Source organism: Rhineura floridana, chromosome 1, assembly GCF_030035675.1.
Source record: "Rhineura floridana isolate rRhiFlo1 chromosome 1, rRhiFlo1.hap2, whole genome shotgun sequence".
Classification (NCBI taxonomy): Eukaryota; Metazoa; Chordata; class Lepidosauria; order Squamata; family Rhineuridae; genus Rhineura; species Rhineura floridana.
Window position 1 is genome coordinate 110,002,122 of NC_084480.1, and position 17,914 is coordinate 110,020,035.

At 42.2% G+C, this 17,914-nt stretch overlaps 1 protein-coding gene across 2 annotated transcripts in view; it reads left to right on the top strand.

The window, feature by feature from the left end:
* The first annotated feature begins 1,090 nt into the window (after window positions 1-1,090).
* The window catches only part of RCL1 (RNA terminal phosphate cyclase like 1), a 36,462-nt gene continuing 19,638 nt past the window's right edge, over window positions 1,091-17,914 (top strand). Inside the window, exons 1-5 of one of the 2 annotated variants that reach the window (XM_061629313.1) lie at window positions 1,091-1,430; window positions 8,927-8,998; window positions 10,590-10,765; window positions 15,963-16,037; window positions 17,465-17,589. In XM_061629313.1, coding sequence (XP_061485297.1) covers window positions 1,295-1,430; window positions 8,927-8,998; window positions 10,590-10,765; window positions 15,963-16,037; window positions 17,465-17,589 — 584 coding nt within the window. In that variant the 5' untranslated portion in view covers window positions 1,091-1,294. The remainder of the gene's footprint in view (window positions 1,431-8,926; window positions 8,999-10,589; window positions 10,766-15,962; window positions 16,038-17,464; window positions 17,590-17,914) is intronic. The other variant, XM_061629317.1, reaches the window with a different exon arrangement.

Here is a 17,914-nt window from a genome sequence, read left to right on the forward strand (position 1 = left end):
GCTCTGATTGTAGGCCTTTCTCCTTCTCCAGCAAAGTGTGAATAAATGCCCAATGTTTACTGTTTTCTTTAATTTTATGTAGAGAGGGTTGGGTTTGCTTTAAAAATGGCTGAGCTGGAGCTTGTGGTAGGGTCAAAAGGACAACAGCAGCAGAACAGAAACAAAAAGTAATCCAGCAAAATAGAAACCAAAAGTGCTGGCAAGGTTCTCAAGAAATGTGTAGTGCAAATTCTTTTCTTTGGCAATAGAACCGTGATTAGTTTATGGCTGGAAAAAAAAGGCATGAGTTTTCTATACAAGCTTGCTGGAAAACAAAGCAGCAGAGCTGTTTTTATTATATTTAGCTATAGATATTGGCAACTACTTCAAAAAGCAGAAGATAGTGAGCCTGAGATATATGCTGAAGGTGCTACCCTCATTCAAGTAGCACCCAACCTGCCTGCCTCAAAAGAAACTGGCAATATGCAGGTACAGGGAGGGCATGAGAACATCTCAACTGAAAATACTGAGGCAGCTAGCAGTACTGTACAACTTCAACCACAGGAAAGGCTGGATATAATGCAGATATTTATATTGCAAATATAGGAATTTGTTAGAAATTAGTTCTGAAATGTATAGTTCCATACAATACAGTAAATTATCAACACGCACAGTCCATCATTGTTTCTCATTCCTTCTCTTCAGCATCAGGTAATGGTGGGTGGTGTGGACTACCAACTCCTTTAGTAACAATTCATAGATCTTGCCCCCCTCCGAATATTTGTGCAGTCACCCTTGTATCTGCATTTGCATCCAAACATCTGCATTTGTGTCTCCCTGCAGCTAAAACCTCTAAAAAAGTCGTGTCGCACCTTAAAGATTGAAAGTTTTTGCGGCATAACCTTTCTTAGACTACAGCATCAAACGCATGCACGTGCGGAATTAATCTGTTGCAGTTGCTTGTTATGTTGCTAGGTTTTTTCCATAGCACTTTTCAGTGTACTGAGTACTGATCTCCTCACGTGAATCTTGTCTTTCACGATGTCTTTGCAACACTATCGTAACTCCACTCTTCGGCAGCCTTCTGCCAAATTAGCGCCTCTTCCGCAAATCCCGCCCCTTTCCCCTTTGACCCCGCCAGTGGCTGAGCGTTCTATCTTCCTGTTCCAAACCACGTGGACGCGCGCTGGACACTGCGGGACAACAGTGGCCGTGTTACTCTGATCATAATAACAAGGTGGCTTGCCTGCCTACCTGGCCACCCAGGTAGCTAAGGGCTAAGGCTGGAGTGGTTGCCGAAGCGCAGAGCAGCAACATGGCGAGTCAGCCTCACTCCCTCAGCTATGTTGGGTGCAACTTTTTGCGGCAGAGGTTGGTGCTTTCCACGCTAAGCGGTCGGCCAGTGAAAATCCGCAAGATCAGGGCCAAGGATGACAACCCCGGCCTCAGAGGTTTGTTTCCTTCGCGCTGTCGGGCGCATCCATGGAAGTGGTTTTGGGGTGGCCGTTGGCAGGCAAGGAGGGAGGCGCTGCAGAGAGTGGGTGTTGGAAGCTTGCATGGTGAAAGGAGGAGAGGCTGGTGGGTGAATTCCTATGGAGGCGGCGGCGGCGGCGGCGGCGGCAGCGGCAACAGCAGCAAACCTGGAATGAGCGTGAAGAGGATAGAATCTTCTGTGAGACAGACACCACGTCGCTTAATTTTGTTAGTGTTAGGCTGAGCGATGAAAGAGTGTAGCTGTGTTGTCGCCTACTTCCACTAACACAAGAAGAATGCCACACCTGCAAGGGGGTTTGTGTGCTGATGTTGGGGGTGTAGCCGACGTGGCTTCAGGCCACCCCTTGATAGGAATCTGACTAACTAGAAAGCCAAGAGTTCTCTGCAAATGCTGGGTCCACGCGTTCCAGTTTGTGCATCTACCTCTCAGAGAGAGTGCTTTAAAAAAAACCTTTCAAAAAATAATAATCATCTCCCTGGAGAATTCCTATAGCAGCAGACCATAGCTCGATGTGATCTCCACAGAGGGGCTTTATTTTAGTCAGTCTTGATGGTGGAACAGATTGACTCAGATGAAAACACCTAACATTTATCCAAGCCAAACGGGAATGACACAGCTACTTCTTTAAAGAATTGAAACTTTTTTCCCTTGGAAAGTGAAAGGCAATCTTTTATTAGCAATATAGGAAGCTGCTTTATATTGCGTCAGGTTACTGATCCTTCAAGTTCAGTGCTGACTACCCTGACTTGAAGCTGCTTTCCAAGGCTTTGGGCGGGAATCTTTCCTAGTCTGTTTTTGCATGAAAACTATGTTTTGCACTTATGGCCTTTCTTTGATTAATCTTACTCTAGACTTTCCCCATAACATTGAGAATCCTCCACACTGAGTAGCATGTGGACCATTTAGGATGGATGTGCAATGTATTTCTCATGTTTACTCATAAGTAAGTCCTGCTCTGGACAGTGGAGCTTACTCACAGGTAAGTGTGCATAGGATTACAGCCATGAAGCACAGTCCTACACATCTTGACTTTGGAGGTAAGTCCAAGCATCTTTCAGGTTGTTTTGGATGCTTCTTCCTCAGTCAAGAATTGTCAACTAGTCACTTTGTTGTTGCCTGAAGGGTGATTCTGTTCACCAACACAGAATATTTTGTCATGATCTGGAGAATACAGCTGCCTCACAAGGTGCCCCGATAGCTTCATTGCAGAGATGTATGAAGATACATCTCCAGGTACTTCAGCACGATACCAGGTGAAGTTATACTTACCCCATGTCCCCTTATTATATAGGACAATCCTAACCATGTATGCTTGGAAGTAAGGCCTGTGAATTCAGTAGAGGTTACTCCCAGGTAAGTGAGGTTAGGACTGCAGTCTTAGTTGCATCTGTCTCAGAGCTAGTATGATGTACAGTGAACAGATTACATTGGGGAGACATGGCTTCAAATTCTTCCTCATCCATTAGACTCACTGACTGGCCTTGGACTGGTTGGGATATCTCAGACCTTACCTGTAGGCTTCTTTGTTTTGAGGATAAAATGGGCTGATCTCGTGTATGGCAGTCTGAATGTCTTGGAGGAAAGGGGTGGGAGTGGGGCAGAATATAAACATAAGATCATAAGGACAGTTCTCCTGAATCTGATCAAGGGCTTATTTAGCTCAGTATCCTGGCCACAAGCAGGTCATGAGGGCAGTTGCTTTCTCTGGTTGTTGCTACCCAGCAGTTGGTATTCAGTGACATACTGACAGCTGAACTTGGAGCTTACATGTAGGCATCATGGCTAGTATCCATTAATAGCCTTATCTTCCTTGAATTTGTCAAATCTCCCAGCTTTATCTTGCTTGGCTTTGTCATACTGGTTGGAAACAAGAAAACAGAACAGAGATGCTGACTCTGAGGGCACTTTTACATATTTAGAAATTTAGGATGGCTATGTTGCTCCACTAACACAGAAAAGCATTTTTCTCCATTTCAACCATGTTTTCTTTTGAATGCATTTTTTTGTTAATTCCTTTGGTTTTTCCTCCTCCACCCCCTAACATGTTTTCTATCTTTGTCCTACCACAGATCCCTCCAAACTCCTCCCTCTCTGTTAATCCACCCTCCTATTCTCCATAGTGTTCTTTCCCATCTATCTTCCTCACCCCTCCTTTCCTGTTTCTCCACCCCACAGTCTCCCATCTCTCTTATCTCTTCCCTCGTCCCACAAAATCTCCCTGCGTGCCATCATTGTTCCCTTTTTTCCCCACCTTCACTTAAGCCCACCCAATCTTTTGCTGAATTCAGGGGCAACAGCACATAAGACTTTCTTTTTCACTGCAGTTCACAGACCAAGGGAGTTTTGGATGCCACAGCAGCTGGCTGCAACAGGCTGAAAAAGGTGATGTTCTCTCCACCTCTGAATCTATGGAGAGCTAGAGCAACGTAGACATGGTGGCACAACAATTTCCTATCTTCAAATGGGCTTTGATGGTTCTTTAATATTTCCACAAAAGGATGTGGAATGGTCACAAATATTTGGAATTCCCTCAGAGATTGTATGTAGCCAGGGAGGCCCACGGGCCTTATGTTGTACAGACTTGGAATAGAATATTTCTTGTTCAGGTAATCTGCCACTTCATGCTCAACAGGCCCCATTGAGATTCTATACGGGATGAGTCAAATGTGGCTCGATTTAATCTTTGGTAGTTCAGACAAAGACTTGGAATTCAAGATTGTTGTTGTTTTTAAATATCTCTTTGGAAAACTTAGTCAGAGGAGGTATCCTCATCCTTTCAGAGTGGAGAACCAATGGCACTTAACAATGTGCAACAATACAGGCGTTCTAAATCCCCCACACAGTGAGGAACAATAGGGACAAGCATGCTAGCTCTCCCGCCCCCCAAAAATGTTGTCCATGTAGCACTCCCCAAGTTGAAGAGAGAACTTTCAAAGCTGGGAGCCTGTTCTATTTGTGTGTAGGCTCTCCACTTCAGACATTATTCCTCCAGTTCATAGAGTGTGACAGAACGGAGTTAGTGCGCTCTCCCTCTCATCACCTGAACACCTGAATAGGGTAATTTGAGGTAAAGATTACAGTTGCAAATTGCTGTAGCCATTGCTAATACAAATGATCATCAGCATTTTCAAAGTAGACCAGTTTGTTAAATAATGCATTGTGTTATAATTATTGTGAAAAACGTATATAATGGTTAAAAAAAATTAACTGGGCACTGCTCATGGTTAATTTTAAATTAATTACTCAACTCCAGGTAGGTGTACTCTTATATACATAGTGGACCTGATGGGATTCCTGCTGAAGTCTTCAAAGAAGGTGGGCCTGAACTTACACAACAACTTCATAAGCTCATCGGAAAAATCTGGACGAGGGAGGAGATCCCGGAAGACTTTAGGGATGCCATAATTATCACTCTTTTCAAGAAGGGCGATAAAACAGATTGTGGGAACTACCAAGGCATTTTTTTTCTAGCTACCGCAGGTAAAATCCTTGCAAATCGCCTCCTACCTATCTCGGAAGACATCCTCCCTGAATTCCAAAAGGGTTTCCACCCTTCCAGGGGGACAGTGCACATGATCTTCACTGCACGACAGCTTCAAGAAAAATGCAGGGAGCAAAACCGACCTCTGTATATGGCATTTATTGATCTGACTTAGGCCTTTGATACTGTAAATTGAACTGTTCTCTGGACCATCCTTCTGAAAATTGGATGCCCTGATAAATTTGTGAATATTTTGCGACTCCTCCATGACAACATAATGGCAACAATTTTGGATAACAATGGCTTTCAAAGTGGGATCAGGCGTCAAACGGATGTGTCATTGCTCCGACCTTATTTGCTACTTTCATCGCTGTGATTCTACACCTTGTTGAGGGGAAACTTCCCACTGGCGTGGAAATCACATATCGAACAGATGGAAAGCTTTTTAATCTCAGTAGGCTGAAAGCAAAAAGTAAGGTAATTACAACTTCTGTCTTAGAACTTCAATATGCCGATGATAATGTAGTCTCCGCACATTCAGAGGAAGATCTTCAAACTATCCTAAATGTCTTTGCAGAAGCATATGAAAACCTTGGCCTCTCGGTTCACATCAAAAAAGCCAAAGTGCTTCATCAGCAAGTGCAAACCAATCCCTCTGTAGCACCATCAATCCAGCTTAATGGTGCGATGCTGGAGAATGTCAATCACTTTTCTTATCTTGGCAGCCATCTCTGTAAAAGCTGACATCGACGCTGAAATTCAGCATCATCTGAGCTCTGAGAGTGCCGCATTCTCCCGAATGCAGCGTAGAGTGTTTGAGGATCGGGATATTCGCAGGGTGACCAAAATGCTTATTTACAAAGCCATTGTACTACCGACCTTACTATACACCTGTGAAACATGGGCCATCTATAAACGCCACTCCCAACTTCTTGAAAGATTCCACCAACGTTGCCTCCGGAAAATTCTGCAAATTACTTGGGAAGATAGGCGGACTAATGTTAGTGTATTGGAAGAAGCAAAGACTACCAGTGTTGAAACAATGATCCTCCAACATCAACTTCGCTGGACCGGCCATGTTGTTCGAATGCCTGATCACCGTCTTCCAAAGCAGCTACTTTACTCCCAACTTAAGGATGGAAAATGGAATATCGGTGGACAGCGAAAGAGGTTTAAAGATGTTCTCAAAGCTAATCTAAAAAAATGTAACATAAGCACCGAGAACTGGGAAGCCTTGGCCCATGAGCGTCCCAATTGGAGGTCGGCCATTATCAAAGGTGCTGTGGACTTTGAAGAAGCACGAGTACAGGGCAAAAGGGACAAACGAGCTAAGCAGAAGGCACGTCAAGCAAATCCTCATCATGACCATCTTCCATCTGGAAACCTATGTCCTCACTGTGGGAGGCTGTGTGGATCCAGAATTTGCCTCCACAGTCACTTACAGACCCACTGTTAAAGACCTTACCCTGGAAGACAATCTTACTCGGCCATGAGTGATCGCCAATGATGAATGAATGAATGTACTCTTATGCCCATATCCCATAAATTTCCTTCTTGGTGTTGGAATTTTTGGGCTAAACTGTAGGGTCTAAGACTTTATCTCAAAACAGAATTTTCTTGCCTGCTTCTGCTATGTTGTTCATAGTGCTCACTGCAAGGGGTCACCTGCTTCCAAAGCTTTCACAACTTACCAACATCCTCCCACCCTCCATTTTGGATAAGATGGTTTTAACTGGAAAATATCCATCCCGATCCTGAGTCCCTGTGCTTTTTAAATAAGATTTTAGGGGCGCCTTTTCCACTTCTATTCCATGTTATTTATTTATCATTTATTAGATTTATATCCCGCCCTTTCTCCCAGTAGGATCCCAGGGCAGCTATTGTCCTTTTGAAGAGTGGAGAATATAGGGTGAGTAGAGGCAAAGGAAGACAGGATTTGCATACTTTTAAAAAAGTAATGTAGAACAGGTACTTTCATCATACAGGGATGAGAAACTGCAACTGCTGAAATTCCGTTCTTCACCACAATTAAAGGTAAAGGGCCTCTTTTGGTGGTGATCCCAAAAGTGCAGGAAGTTCATAAATCACATCTTTCATCAGAAAGGCGCTTGGGAGCTAAAATCAGTTGGGTTGGTACAGAAATTGCTGCACTTTTAGGATATCTTTACTTGTTTGAGACTTTGTATTAATAGGGATGCTGTAACTTTAATTATGGTTGTAAACAGCTTCAAGCATGACACAAATAGTTCAGGAGGCTTATTGTCCTTTGCCTCTGGTCTCCCTAAGAGGCAAACACCATGTCTACTCAAAAAGCCAGTCCTACTGAGTTTAATGGGACTTAATCACAAGTACATGGGTGTAGCAGGTATGGGGAACATGTGGTCCTCCAGATGTTGTTAAAGTCCAGTCCCTATCAACACCAGATAGCATGGCCAATGACCATGGATGATAGGAGTTGGAGTCCAACAAAATTGGGGGGGCCACAGGTTCCCCTTCCCCATATTAAAGGATTGCAGCCAAAGCGTGATAAAATGCCTATAAAAATACACAGTGGGAGAAAGGATGTTGGGCATTAGAGCTATTCAACAAGAGTTTACCTGTCCTGGTCTGTTTTCCAATTAAGGAGCATGTGTTTTGCTTTTTTGTTTTTTTAAAAAGGGAAACCAATGTTTTGTGGTTTGGGGGATCAGCTTGAGTAGAGGATTCACTGTAATAGGTGAATAAGACTGATAAGGAGAGTAGTACTAGTAATTTGGAAGTGGGATGATTTTGGTCCAAAATGAAAGCTGATGTTCCAGTTAATCAATTAGCTACTTCCAGATCACTGGCACTCTTTCTTTAGCAGTGCTCAATTTCCAGCTTCTTTGGTCGTGGTTTGTTCATTCATTCATTCCATTTGTATGCCGCTTTTCCACTCAAATGTGCCCAAAGTGGCTCACAACACAAAAGAAAAAAATGCATATCAGTATAACATTACAGTAACAGTACAACGATTATTCAAACAGAGTATAACAATCCAAACGGAGTATTCACTTTGATAACATTTAAAATGCATCATAAAATGCACTATCAGACCTTAAGACATGAAAAACATTTTGGGTACAGTGAAATATCAACAAAAATATAAGCAGCCGCCAGTTCTTCAAAAATGCCAAATGCTGGACACAGTAAGCGATTTCTTCAGCTCTGAAGTAAAATGTTTTCTCTCCTCCGTTGGTGTAAAGGCCAGTATTATCAGGCAGAGACGGAGGGAGGGTTCCAGGAGAGTAGCAGCATGCAGACAGGGCTGGCGAACAGTTCACTTGCCCAGCTGAGTGGTTCCAACTGGTGCTGCTGGTCCAATAGTGATAATTTCTCTTGAATTTGGTGGATAAAATGTTCTTCAGCGTTCCTTTTGATCCAGGGAAGTGTTCTTTCCTCAAGCACACTTTGCACACTCTTGCCCAGAGTCCCCCCCCCCCCCGGTTGTCATGCGGGGTCAAAAAATTTTTGGGCATACACAACATAATGTAATGAACTCTTTTTTATGAGAAACATTAAATCGGTTTGTATTTTTGTTTGTAGATTGTGTGTGTGCATGCACACATTTGGTGATACTGGTATATATGCACGCACGCGTGCACACCCTTCTTCCATAACACTGAGGATGTGGCTTGCAGCCCAGTCCTATGCATGTTTACTTGAAAGAAAGTCTCACTGTGTGTAATGGGACTGGCATCCAACTGTTTGTGTGGGATTATAGCCTTGAGTTCATTGGGAGCAAATTCTTATTCCTGTGGTTTCCTCAGTTATCAGACAGGAATAAATGTTGCTCTCTCCATCTACTTTAACTGCACTGTTGACAAACTGTTTAAAGAGTTAAATGAAGGAAAGATTTTGATTGCATGTGTTGGATTTCGTTAAGGTTGCCATGGTTCTTGGAATAGTGACAGAATGCTAAGAATCTAATATGCTTTGCGTTTCTCTGGCAGATTTTGAAGCAAACTTTATAAGGCTGATTGACAAACTAACCAATGGCTCTAGGATTGAAATAAACCAAACAGGTAATTATTATCTACTTGGCACCATCATTGTGCATGGTGCTTTACAGAGTGCAGGAGAGATTGGCCGTGCCCTGAGAAGCTTACAAGCTCAAATTTGACCCAGGGGATACTCGAAAAGGAGAGGAAACGGAATTAAATGGAATTGTTTCAGTTTGAATTTCATTCTAGGATTGTTCATAGCAGGGCACAGGAATGTGTGGCAGATCTTATGTATATGTTTGCTCTTATTTTCTGTACACCTGCAGCTTGATAAAGAGGCACTTGCTGAAAATGATCAAATCTAGTCAATTTAAGGGCCAGGTAGAAACTTAGTTTGTCTGGTATTTTGTGTTGGAAAAGCCATCTTTATTCCACACTGCTGGGGAAAAATACCAACACAAATAGAAAAAAGTAATTACTGTCTCTGAAAGGAAAGCAAGTAGTTAGATAGAGGAGGGCAAGCTCCTTTGGTGACTCAATTTGGAAGTGGCTGTTTGTATTTTTTTGCCCCCAGGACTATTCAGAAAAGGTTATTTGGTTTCCAAGGGTTTTCTCTCAGCTCATGATATTTACACATGCACGTTGATACATATGACTGTTGCCCCATCGTTGTATTGCCCCTGAGAATAATCGTTGAGCTTCACAAGCCCTGCCTTCAGGCAATGGCACTAGCCATTGTGAAGAGGTGCCTGGAAATTCAGCTCACAATGATGAATAAAACACTGATTGATAAGTAATGAATGGCAGCTTCCCTCCCAGGGCAAATATCAGCTTTGTGGGGTGGCGTTTGGTGGAGGAACATATAATCATAGAGTTGGAAGGGATCTTGGAGGTCATCTAGTCTAATCCCCTGCAGACTGCAGTATTTGGATTGCAGGATTCATCTATAGCAGGGGTTCCCAAACTGGTCTGTGAGCTGTGTCTGCAAAAATACAATTAAAAATCATACAGCATCTAGCACAGCACATTACAATTGCTGTAGCAGGCAGAAAAATCAATAAGTGGTCTGCCAAGATCCACAGCTATTTCAAGTGGTCCATGGGGGAAATGTTTGGGAACCACTGATCTACAGCATGTCTGAGAGATGGCTGTCCAGTCTCTTAAGTACCTTCAGCAAAGGAGGCTCCACCACTTCCTGAAGCAGTCTGTTGCATTGTTGAACAGCTCTTGACCTAAAATCTGCTTCCTGGCACTTTCCACACATTGGTTCTAATCCTGCTCTTTGGAACGATAGAGAACAAGTCTGCTTCATCTTGTGCATGACAAATATTTGAAGACCACTGTCACGTCCCCTTCTACTTTTCTGTTCTCCAGGCTAAATGTTTTTATTTGGACCACAGTGTGTGGAGAAAGAATTAAATCCCCTCTCCCTGTGCATCATGGTCCTGATCCCCATTGTCCGTGTACCCCACCCACACCTGGTCTGGTCATACAGAGTTAACAGTTGCTTTGGTTTGAAGGGTCGCAAAGGAAGTCCTTAACCATGTGTATGTAGGAATCACTTGCAGATAATGGATATCAAGTGCTAGGCAAGGCAGATATCTGGTTTATGTTTATATTATTATAGTCATAAACAACTAATGCTGAGGATATTTTTCTTGCTCTTTAAAAGGTACTACTTTGTATTATCAGCCTGGCTTGCTCTACGGGGGTTCATTGGAACATGACTGTAGCCCCAGTCGCAGTATTGGGTATTACTTGGAAAGCCTTCTCTACTTAGCACCATTCATGAAACACTCACTAAGAATTGTTCTCCGGGGTGTAACCAACGATCAAGTAGACCCTTCGGTAAGCTGCAGAATTTCAAGTGCCTAATGTATTGTCTCCCCAAGCCCTCCTCTCGTTGAGGACGTTGTGTCTAAAATGCAGCCACAGAGTTGGAAAAGGGACAGATGAGGAACAGAGATGGTGCAAAGGAGAGGCAGGAAGCAGTGAGGTGGTGGGAAGAGGGGATGGCTGCAACAAAAGCAAGGAGGAGGCAGAGGGAAAAGGGCAGGTGAGCCATTGAAGAGGGACCACACATGCCCCTTGATTTGGTCCCTGGAGATAGTTGGGGGGGATGTCTTTTCCATGTCTGTCTGTATACACACACATATACATGTGTGCGATCTCTCTCTCATTGGTTCTGTAATTGAAGGTCCTTTCTATGTATCCATGTAATTTAACATGCACAGAGAAAGAAGAAGAATCTGTAATTAGAAGTACCATGGTTAAAGGGCACTATGTTCTGTGGCTGCATTTGTTGCCCCAGCTAAAGTCCAATTTGAAAATGTTTAACTGAAAAATGAATTATTGATTATGAATCCAGAGTAAATTTGAGATAGGTGCGTATATTTGCATGCATGTGTGACGTGTATCAAAACATGTATGCTATGTGACCAAAACTGTTGTGACTGACTTGATAGCCACTTGACTGATATGTAAAGAAAATGACAAATTCTGCCATCCCACGTGCTCTGCAGTGTTAAACTGAGCATCTGTTATCATCAAGTTAATTGTAAGGAAGTGGCCAGATTTTGATCTTTGTCCCTTTCCACAAAACTATATTGAAATTATATGGAAACTGTTTTAGGACCAGGGAATTCAAAAACTAGAAAAAATCTGTTTTGTTAAGGACATTGGCTATCCTCTTTTAGTGAATCAAAGGCCTTAATGATGCTATGTTGAACTTGGCAAATATAAGCACAAATCCCACCCCACAATTCATTGTCAAGACCTTTCTTGCAGAGTATAGGACCTTGTGTATTCATTGTTGGAAATGTGTTGGTGATGCATTGCAATGTGTTCACTCATCACTTTATGAAACAAGATGGCCTGCAAATGCAGTCTAGGCTCTACCAGGATCTAAAGAGTTGCATTCTACCCTTCCAGCCATCTGACTACATCTGCACTTTGTTCCCCTCTTATATTTCAATATGTTCAGGTTGATATGCTTTGCATTTGGCTTTTGATTTTGCCAGGAGTTGGAAAAGACAGAACAGAACCGAGGGAGAAGAGTAAACAGAAACAAAAGCAGTTCTGCTCTAGATTGTTTGATCGCATCTTTCTCCTTTTCCATGGATGGAGGTGAACTAAGCCTCTTGGCTCAGATGAGCTAGATGAGTTATGCAAAAACTGATCTGCCTTTGCTAGACCAGTATGGCACAAGTGTAGGCTGGAGATTTTTCAAGTTGGTTTTTGCTCACATCGGACACTCTCTTAACACCCCCCCTTTTGTTATTGTATCTGGTTTTTTAGTAGGAAGGCACTTAGGTATATAGTAAGGTGCCTTATACTGAGTCAGGCTATTAGTTCATCAAGCCCATATGTCTACTGACTGGCAGTGCCTCTATAGGATTTCAGACGGTATATTCCTATCTGTACCTGGAGATGCTAGAGATTGAACCTGGGATCTTCTGCATGCAATGCTTGTGGTCTGCCACTGAGCTATAGCCCCTCTCTTTAGTTTCAGTTGAAATGCTGTGTGTGGGCCCAAGAATTCAAACTGACACGCTTTTACAGTAGGATTGATAGTAAAGTGTTGCTTGAATGATATTTCAAGTAGCCCCAAGAAGTACTGTCAGCAAGTGCCTCCCCAGCCTGAGGATCTGGCACTCTACTTAGGTAGCTTATAATTGGTAGAATCAAGGCACAGAGCACATCTGGAAAAAAGGATACTCCAAGGGAAAGCTCCCCCTCATCTTGATGTGTTTGGTTTGTGGACCAGAGGCACATCTGTATTAGCGTGTTGGCCAGTGTGTATTGGGGAAGTGGTGAGTCGAGCCCCTTTTTTCAAAGCAGGTGGCAACAGCGTCTAAGAGCTTACTAGCATTCTCAAGCAAATAAAGGGCAAGCTTTGATTAGATTATCCTGACCTGCTGGGAACTTTTGTTGATTTTTTTTTTTTAAACCCAGACCTGGCCAGGTTTGGTACACAAATTCCAAGGTCTGTTGCAACTGAAATGGCAGTCAACTGCATGCCAGCATGAAACCAAGCACATAGTTGGGAAGCAATTAAAAATAAGCCCTCTGTGTTTGCTTCAACAGTTGCTTGTACAATCTTTTTAGAAACCTGAAAACTGAAGTGTTTGCCTGCTGATTCTTTTTTTCACTTCTGTTTCCCAATAGCTGTTTTTCTGCAAGAGCCAGTGTTACTCTTAGCCAATAGGTTAGGGTTATCTTTATAAAAACTGTGATAAGCATGTCTGAAGAAAGGGATTCTGCTGTCTAGTAGACTGGGTAGGGCTGATGACTAGAATAAACTACAGCCTTTTTAAACTAAATTAAAAAGGGCTCTTGTTTCTGCAGGGTGAAAATTGCTCTCAGACCGTGAGCTGAACTCTTAATTGAGACATGAACTCAATAAGGAGGGCTTTATGTATGTTGCACTTACACGAGAACACACAAAATAGCACAGAAGGTGGTAGTGGGCACTGAACTCTGCTTCTTTAGAATCTTGCCTCTTTGTTCCTTTTTTCTTAAAAAGCAAGTTTCTAGTCCTAATAGCTACAAAGTAGTATGAAGCTAATCCTTGCTAAAACCTCGGCAACGAGAGAGGTGGTTGAACATGATTTCTTGTGTTTGGGGACAGGACATCGGTCTTCTTCATTCCCTCCCCCCCAATGACTAGCAAAACTACTATAAGTTATGCAAAACAAGAGAACTTAATTTCTGTATAACTTTTGGAGGTTACAGAATTCAGCCTTTCTTAGTGCCAATTTTGTATTGCCTGATCATTGGATTCTAGTTAGGGTGGAATGCATATAATGAGTAACAGGGCATTAAAGCATCATTAGCAACCTTGACCTGGCATTACACAGGAATTCTGAGAAACCCCCAAATCAGTGCAGTTTTTAAACCAGTGGTTATAATTAGTGCAGTTTTGAAAGGTTCAGTCTGCCATTGTGATGACATCCAACTGTATCCGAACACAGATGAAAACCTGCTTCTTGATCTCAGGAAACTGCAAAAATTTGTTAAAATCAGTGCAGGTTTGAAAGGTTCGATATTGGTTCAAAATGATGTTCATTTGTACCCAACACACAAAACCCTGCTCCGTGACCTTGGGAACCATCATGCAAAATTTGGTTACAGTATCTTAAGAGATGTCCAAATGAACAGACTTTTTTCAAAATATGTAGTACAGTAGGGACCCCTTTTTGGCGGCCTGCTTTTCGGCGTTCCGCTAATATGGCGGCTTTCAATTAGAGTAAGGCCCCACTCATACAGCGCTTGTTCCACTTTTATGGTGTTTTTTTTGCATCAGGTGCCATTTTATTGACAGAGTTCCACTTTTTGGTGGGTTTTGCTTTTAGGCGGGAGTCTGGAATGTAACCCGCCATGAGTGGGGCCGTACTGTATATTATTATCGGTACTTATTTTTATCACCATTGTTAACATATAGAGAAAAGGATTTCAAAATACGGCATTATCAAAGGGGTTTGAATCCCCACACAGCCATGAAGCTCGCTGGGTGACCTTGGGCCAGTCACTGCCTCTCAGCCTCAGAGGGAGGCAATGGTAAACCCCCTCTGAATACAGCTTACCATGAAAACCCTATTCATAGGGTCGCCATAAGTTGGAATCGACTTGAAGGCAGTCCGTTTTATTTTTCATCAAAGTAGACTTGATTCACTATTTTATTTACATATTTATTGGTTTGGCACCATCTGTGTTCCTAATGCTTCTTAAAGAATGAAAGGTCAGGTTCTTTCCTCACAGGGCTTGCAAGCTAAAAACAGACACAAGGGAAGGAGATGGAGGCAAGAGAAGAGTGATTATTTCACTTACATGTATTTAGGACTAGTTACTGTTGGAAATTGAGACTAGGAGGTTGTTCCAAAGCCCTTCCTTAGAAAGGTGAGTTCTGAGGAGGGTTTTGAAGGGATATGGTCTCAGAGAGGCATTCTGGGAGGCAGTTCCAGGCATATAAGCAGCAAGCAGGAAAGGGTGGCATCTGTTCAGAGAGCAGTAGACCTTTGGACGGCTGCACAAACAATGCTCAGGGATAGGGATGTGTTGGGATAATAACATACTCTTTTCATGGAAATGTTTCTCTAGGAGCAATAGGCTGTGGTATCATGTAAAGTATCATCTGATATATTTGTTTGCCTTTCTATGCCTGCATATAGCAGCAGGGGTGGGAGAACCTGTGGCTGCCAAGATGTTGCTGGATTACATCTGCCATCATCCCTGACCATTGACCATGCCGGCTAGGGCAGGTGCAAGGTGAAGTCCAAAAACATCTGGAAGGGCACAGGCTTTAATTAATTAATTAATTAAATCATTTCTACACAGCTTTATACTTTTTTTAAAAAAAACCTCACAGCGGTTTATAGCCTAAATTAAAGCACCAACAGAGCATTACATAATATCAAAATAAAACATTACAGATGAAAGTCAAATATAAAATGCACATTTACAGCAGCATAATTAACAGGAAAACAAAACATTATCTTAAACATAAAAACCTTATGGACAAAAATCACATACAAAAATAAACTCCACAAAACAGTGGAGTAATTAATTGTTAGTAATGAAATGACTGGGATCAAAGCTTCACCCTTTCCCTCCCACCCAACACAGTAACCTCTCCCAGATGTTTCCTTAGTAATTCTCCACATCTGAACCTCACATTCATGCATTCTTACCAACCATACAGATAACTAACTCCCAGGTTCCCCCTATCTGTTCTATAGACAGTCTGCAAGAAATTAAAACTGACCAATTAGCATCCCTTTCCCCCCTTACCTTTCCTACTATCTCCCCATCTTGTTTTTTTCCTTCTCTCTTGTATTTGCATAATCAGTAGTTAATTCATGCCATCAACATTAGCTGGTGCACCTTGTACTGCTGTTCCTCTGCTCCTTTTAGATCTTGTGTTTCCTTTACCTCATGACGAATTATGCATTAAAACCTCTTCAGAATGAACTTTTAATTTGTTGGTGCACAAATATTGTTTGTGTTGTCTTTTAGTAAAGAGGCTGTCTCACTGAATGTCTTTCAGGTGGATTGTCTTAAGGCAATAGCTCTGCCTTTATTGAAAAGATTTGGAATTGATGGCAAGGAATTAGAATTGAAGGTAAGAACTTAAATCACTGTTTCCATGTAATCTCGTTTATTCTCAGCTCAAGTGTGCCACCCTTTCTCCAACACAGACAAATAAAAGGAAGGATCAATAAAACAAAATATGTCTGATTTAAAACAACACTCAATTAACCTGTTGCATTCAGCCTGTGGTAGTTGAAGAAGAAAAGGGGAATATTTACTGGGTTTTTATGCCCTCCCCTCTTTTGGGGCGGGGGTGACTTGTTTTATGGCTTTACCTTGTCTACACATCAAGGTGACTTATGAAGTCAATACATGTTATTGGATGTTGTAAAGGCTAATAGATGGCTAAATGATGAATTGACACATTCATGGAGGAGCTGTCGTAGTCATGAAGCTGGAATGGAGGTCATTCAGTAGTTATTAACCAAACAGTTTAGAATAGGGATGGGGAACCTGTGGCCCTCCAGATGTTGTTGGGCTTCAGCACTGATCATCCACAACCACTGGCCATACTGGCTGGGGGTGATGGGAGTGTCAGGATGGCCACAAGTTCCCTATCCCTGGTTTAGCTAATGCATTTTTTCCTCAGAGTAAGTGAATGGTAGGGAAAGAGTGAGGGCATTGAAGCTACAGTCTGTATGACTTCCCTGGGAATAAATCCGATTAAACTCAGTGGGATTTACTTCTGAGTAATGTATAGGACTGTGCTATGAGTGTTGGAACTGGAAAGAGGGTAGAGCTAGATGTCTGTCTTTTGTGAAGTCTTCCCTTTCCTGTTCCAGATCCAGAAATCTTCTTAGGAAAACCCTGGCAATCTCCTCTTTTTCTCCGATCCACCTCCTTAATTCTAACCTGTAAGAGAGGTCCAGCTGAGTGCTTGTAGGATTAATTGTTCCAAGCACTTGCTTTGTATTGGCTGAATAATGTATCTATATTGTCTGCTTATTTTATGAGGTAACAGATCTTAGGTTAGCCTCTTGTATTGCCACCGCTAAAGTAATTTGCTTAATTGGTGATGAATGGGCTCTAAGTGTGGATTCCTACATTCACATTTTTGCATACAGAGGAACACGGGTATTTTGTAGGCCAGAAATGGCTATGTGCATTTTTCATCCTGTTGGGTAGTTGTTGGGAAAGCTAGGGCACCTTCATACTACCAAACTCAAGTATGGTATGCACGTTTGGTAACATGGGAACAGCCCTTGCATTGGTAGCACAGTGAACAGGATCAGTGTAACATGTTCTGTACAGAATAAAACACACTTGTAATCTTATAATAAAACAAACAATACTAGTCAGTCTTTTAATTCCAAGCAAACATTGCTTTGGATGGCCTTTCTTCTCCATTATGGCAGCTGCATTATCTTAATGGAATTTACCTTAATAGAATTTATAAGACTTTAAATGTTTAGACAGAAAATAGAGACTGTCTTATAACTTCTCATTTATCGTTTCCAGATTGTCAAGAGGGGTATGCCCCCAAAAGGAGGTGGTGAAGTGGTATTCAGCTGTCCCATCAAGAAAGCATTAAAGCCTGTTCAGTACATTGACCCTGGCAAAATTAAGCGTATCAGAGGCATGGCGTATCCTTTAAGTGTTTCTAAACTGAAATCTATGCACCCCTTTTCTTTTACATTAGCTGTGAGAGTTAGGCTGCAATCCTAAACCCACTTAACTGAGAGTAAGCCCCATTAACTCAGTGTGGTTCACTTGTGCGTAGACATGCATAAGATTACGCTCTTGGTAATATGTTATGTTGTACGCATGAATGATGTGAATGCAAGAATGCTGATGGCTGAGCTGTGGTACAGCAATATGAAGTCTTCAGCAAAATGTCACAGAGGTTTGCTTTTACAACTAGTGCATAACTATATCCTATTCAAATGAATGTGCAATGTGGTTTTCACT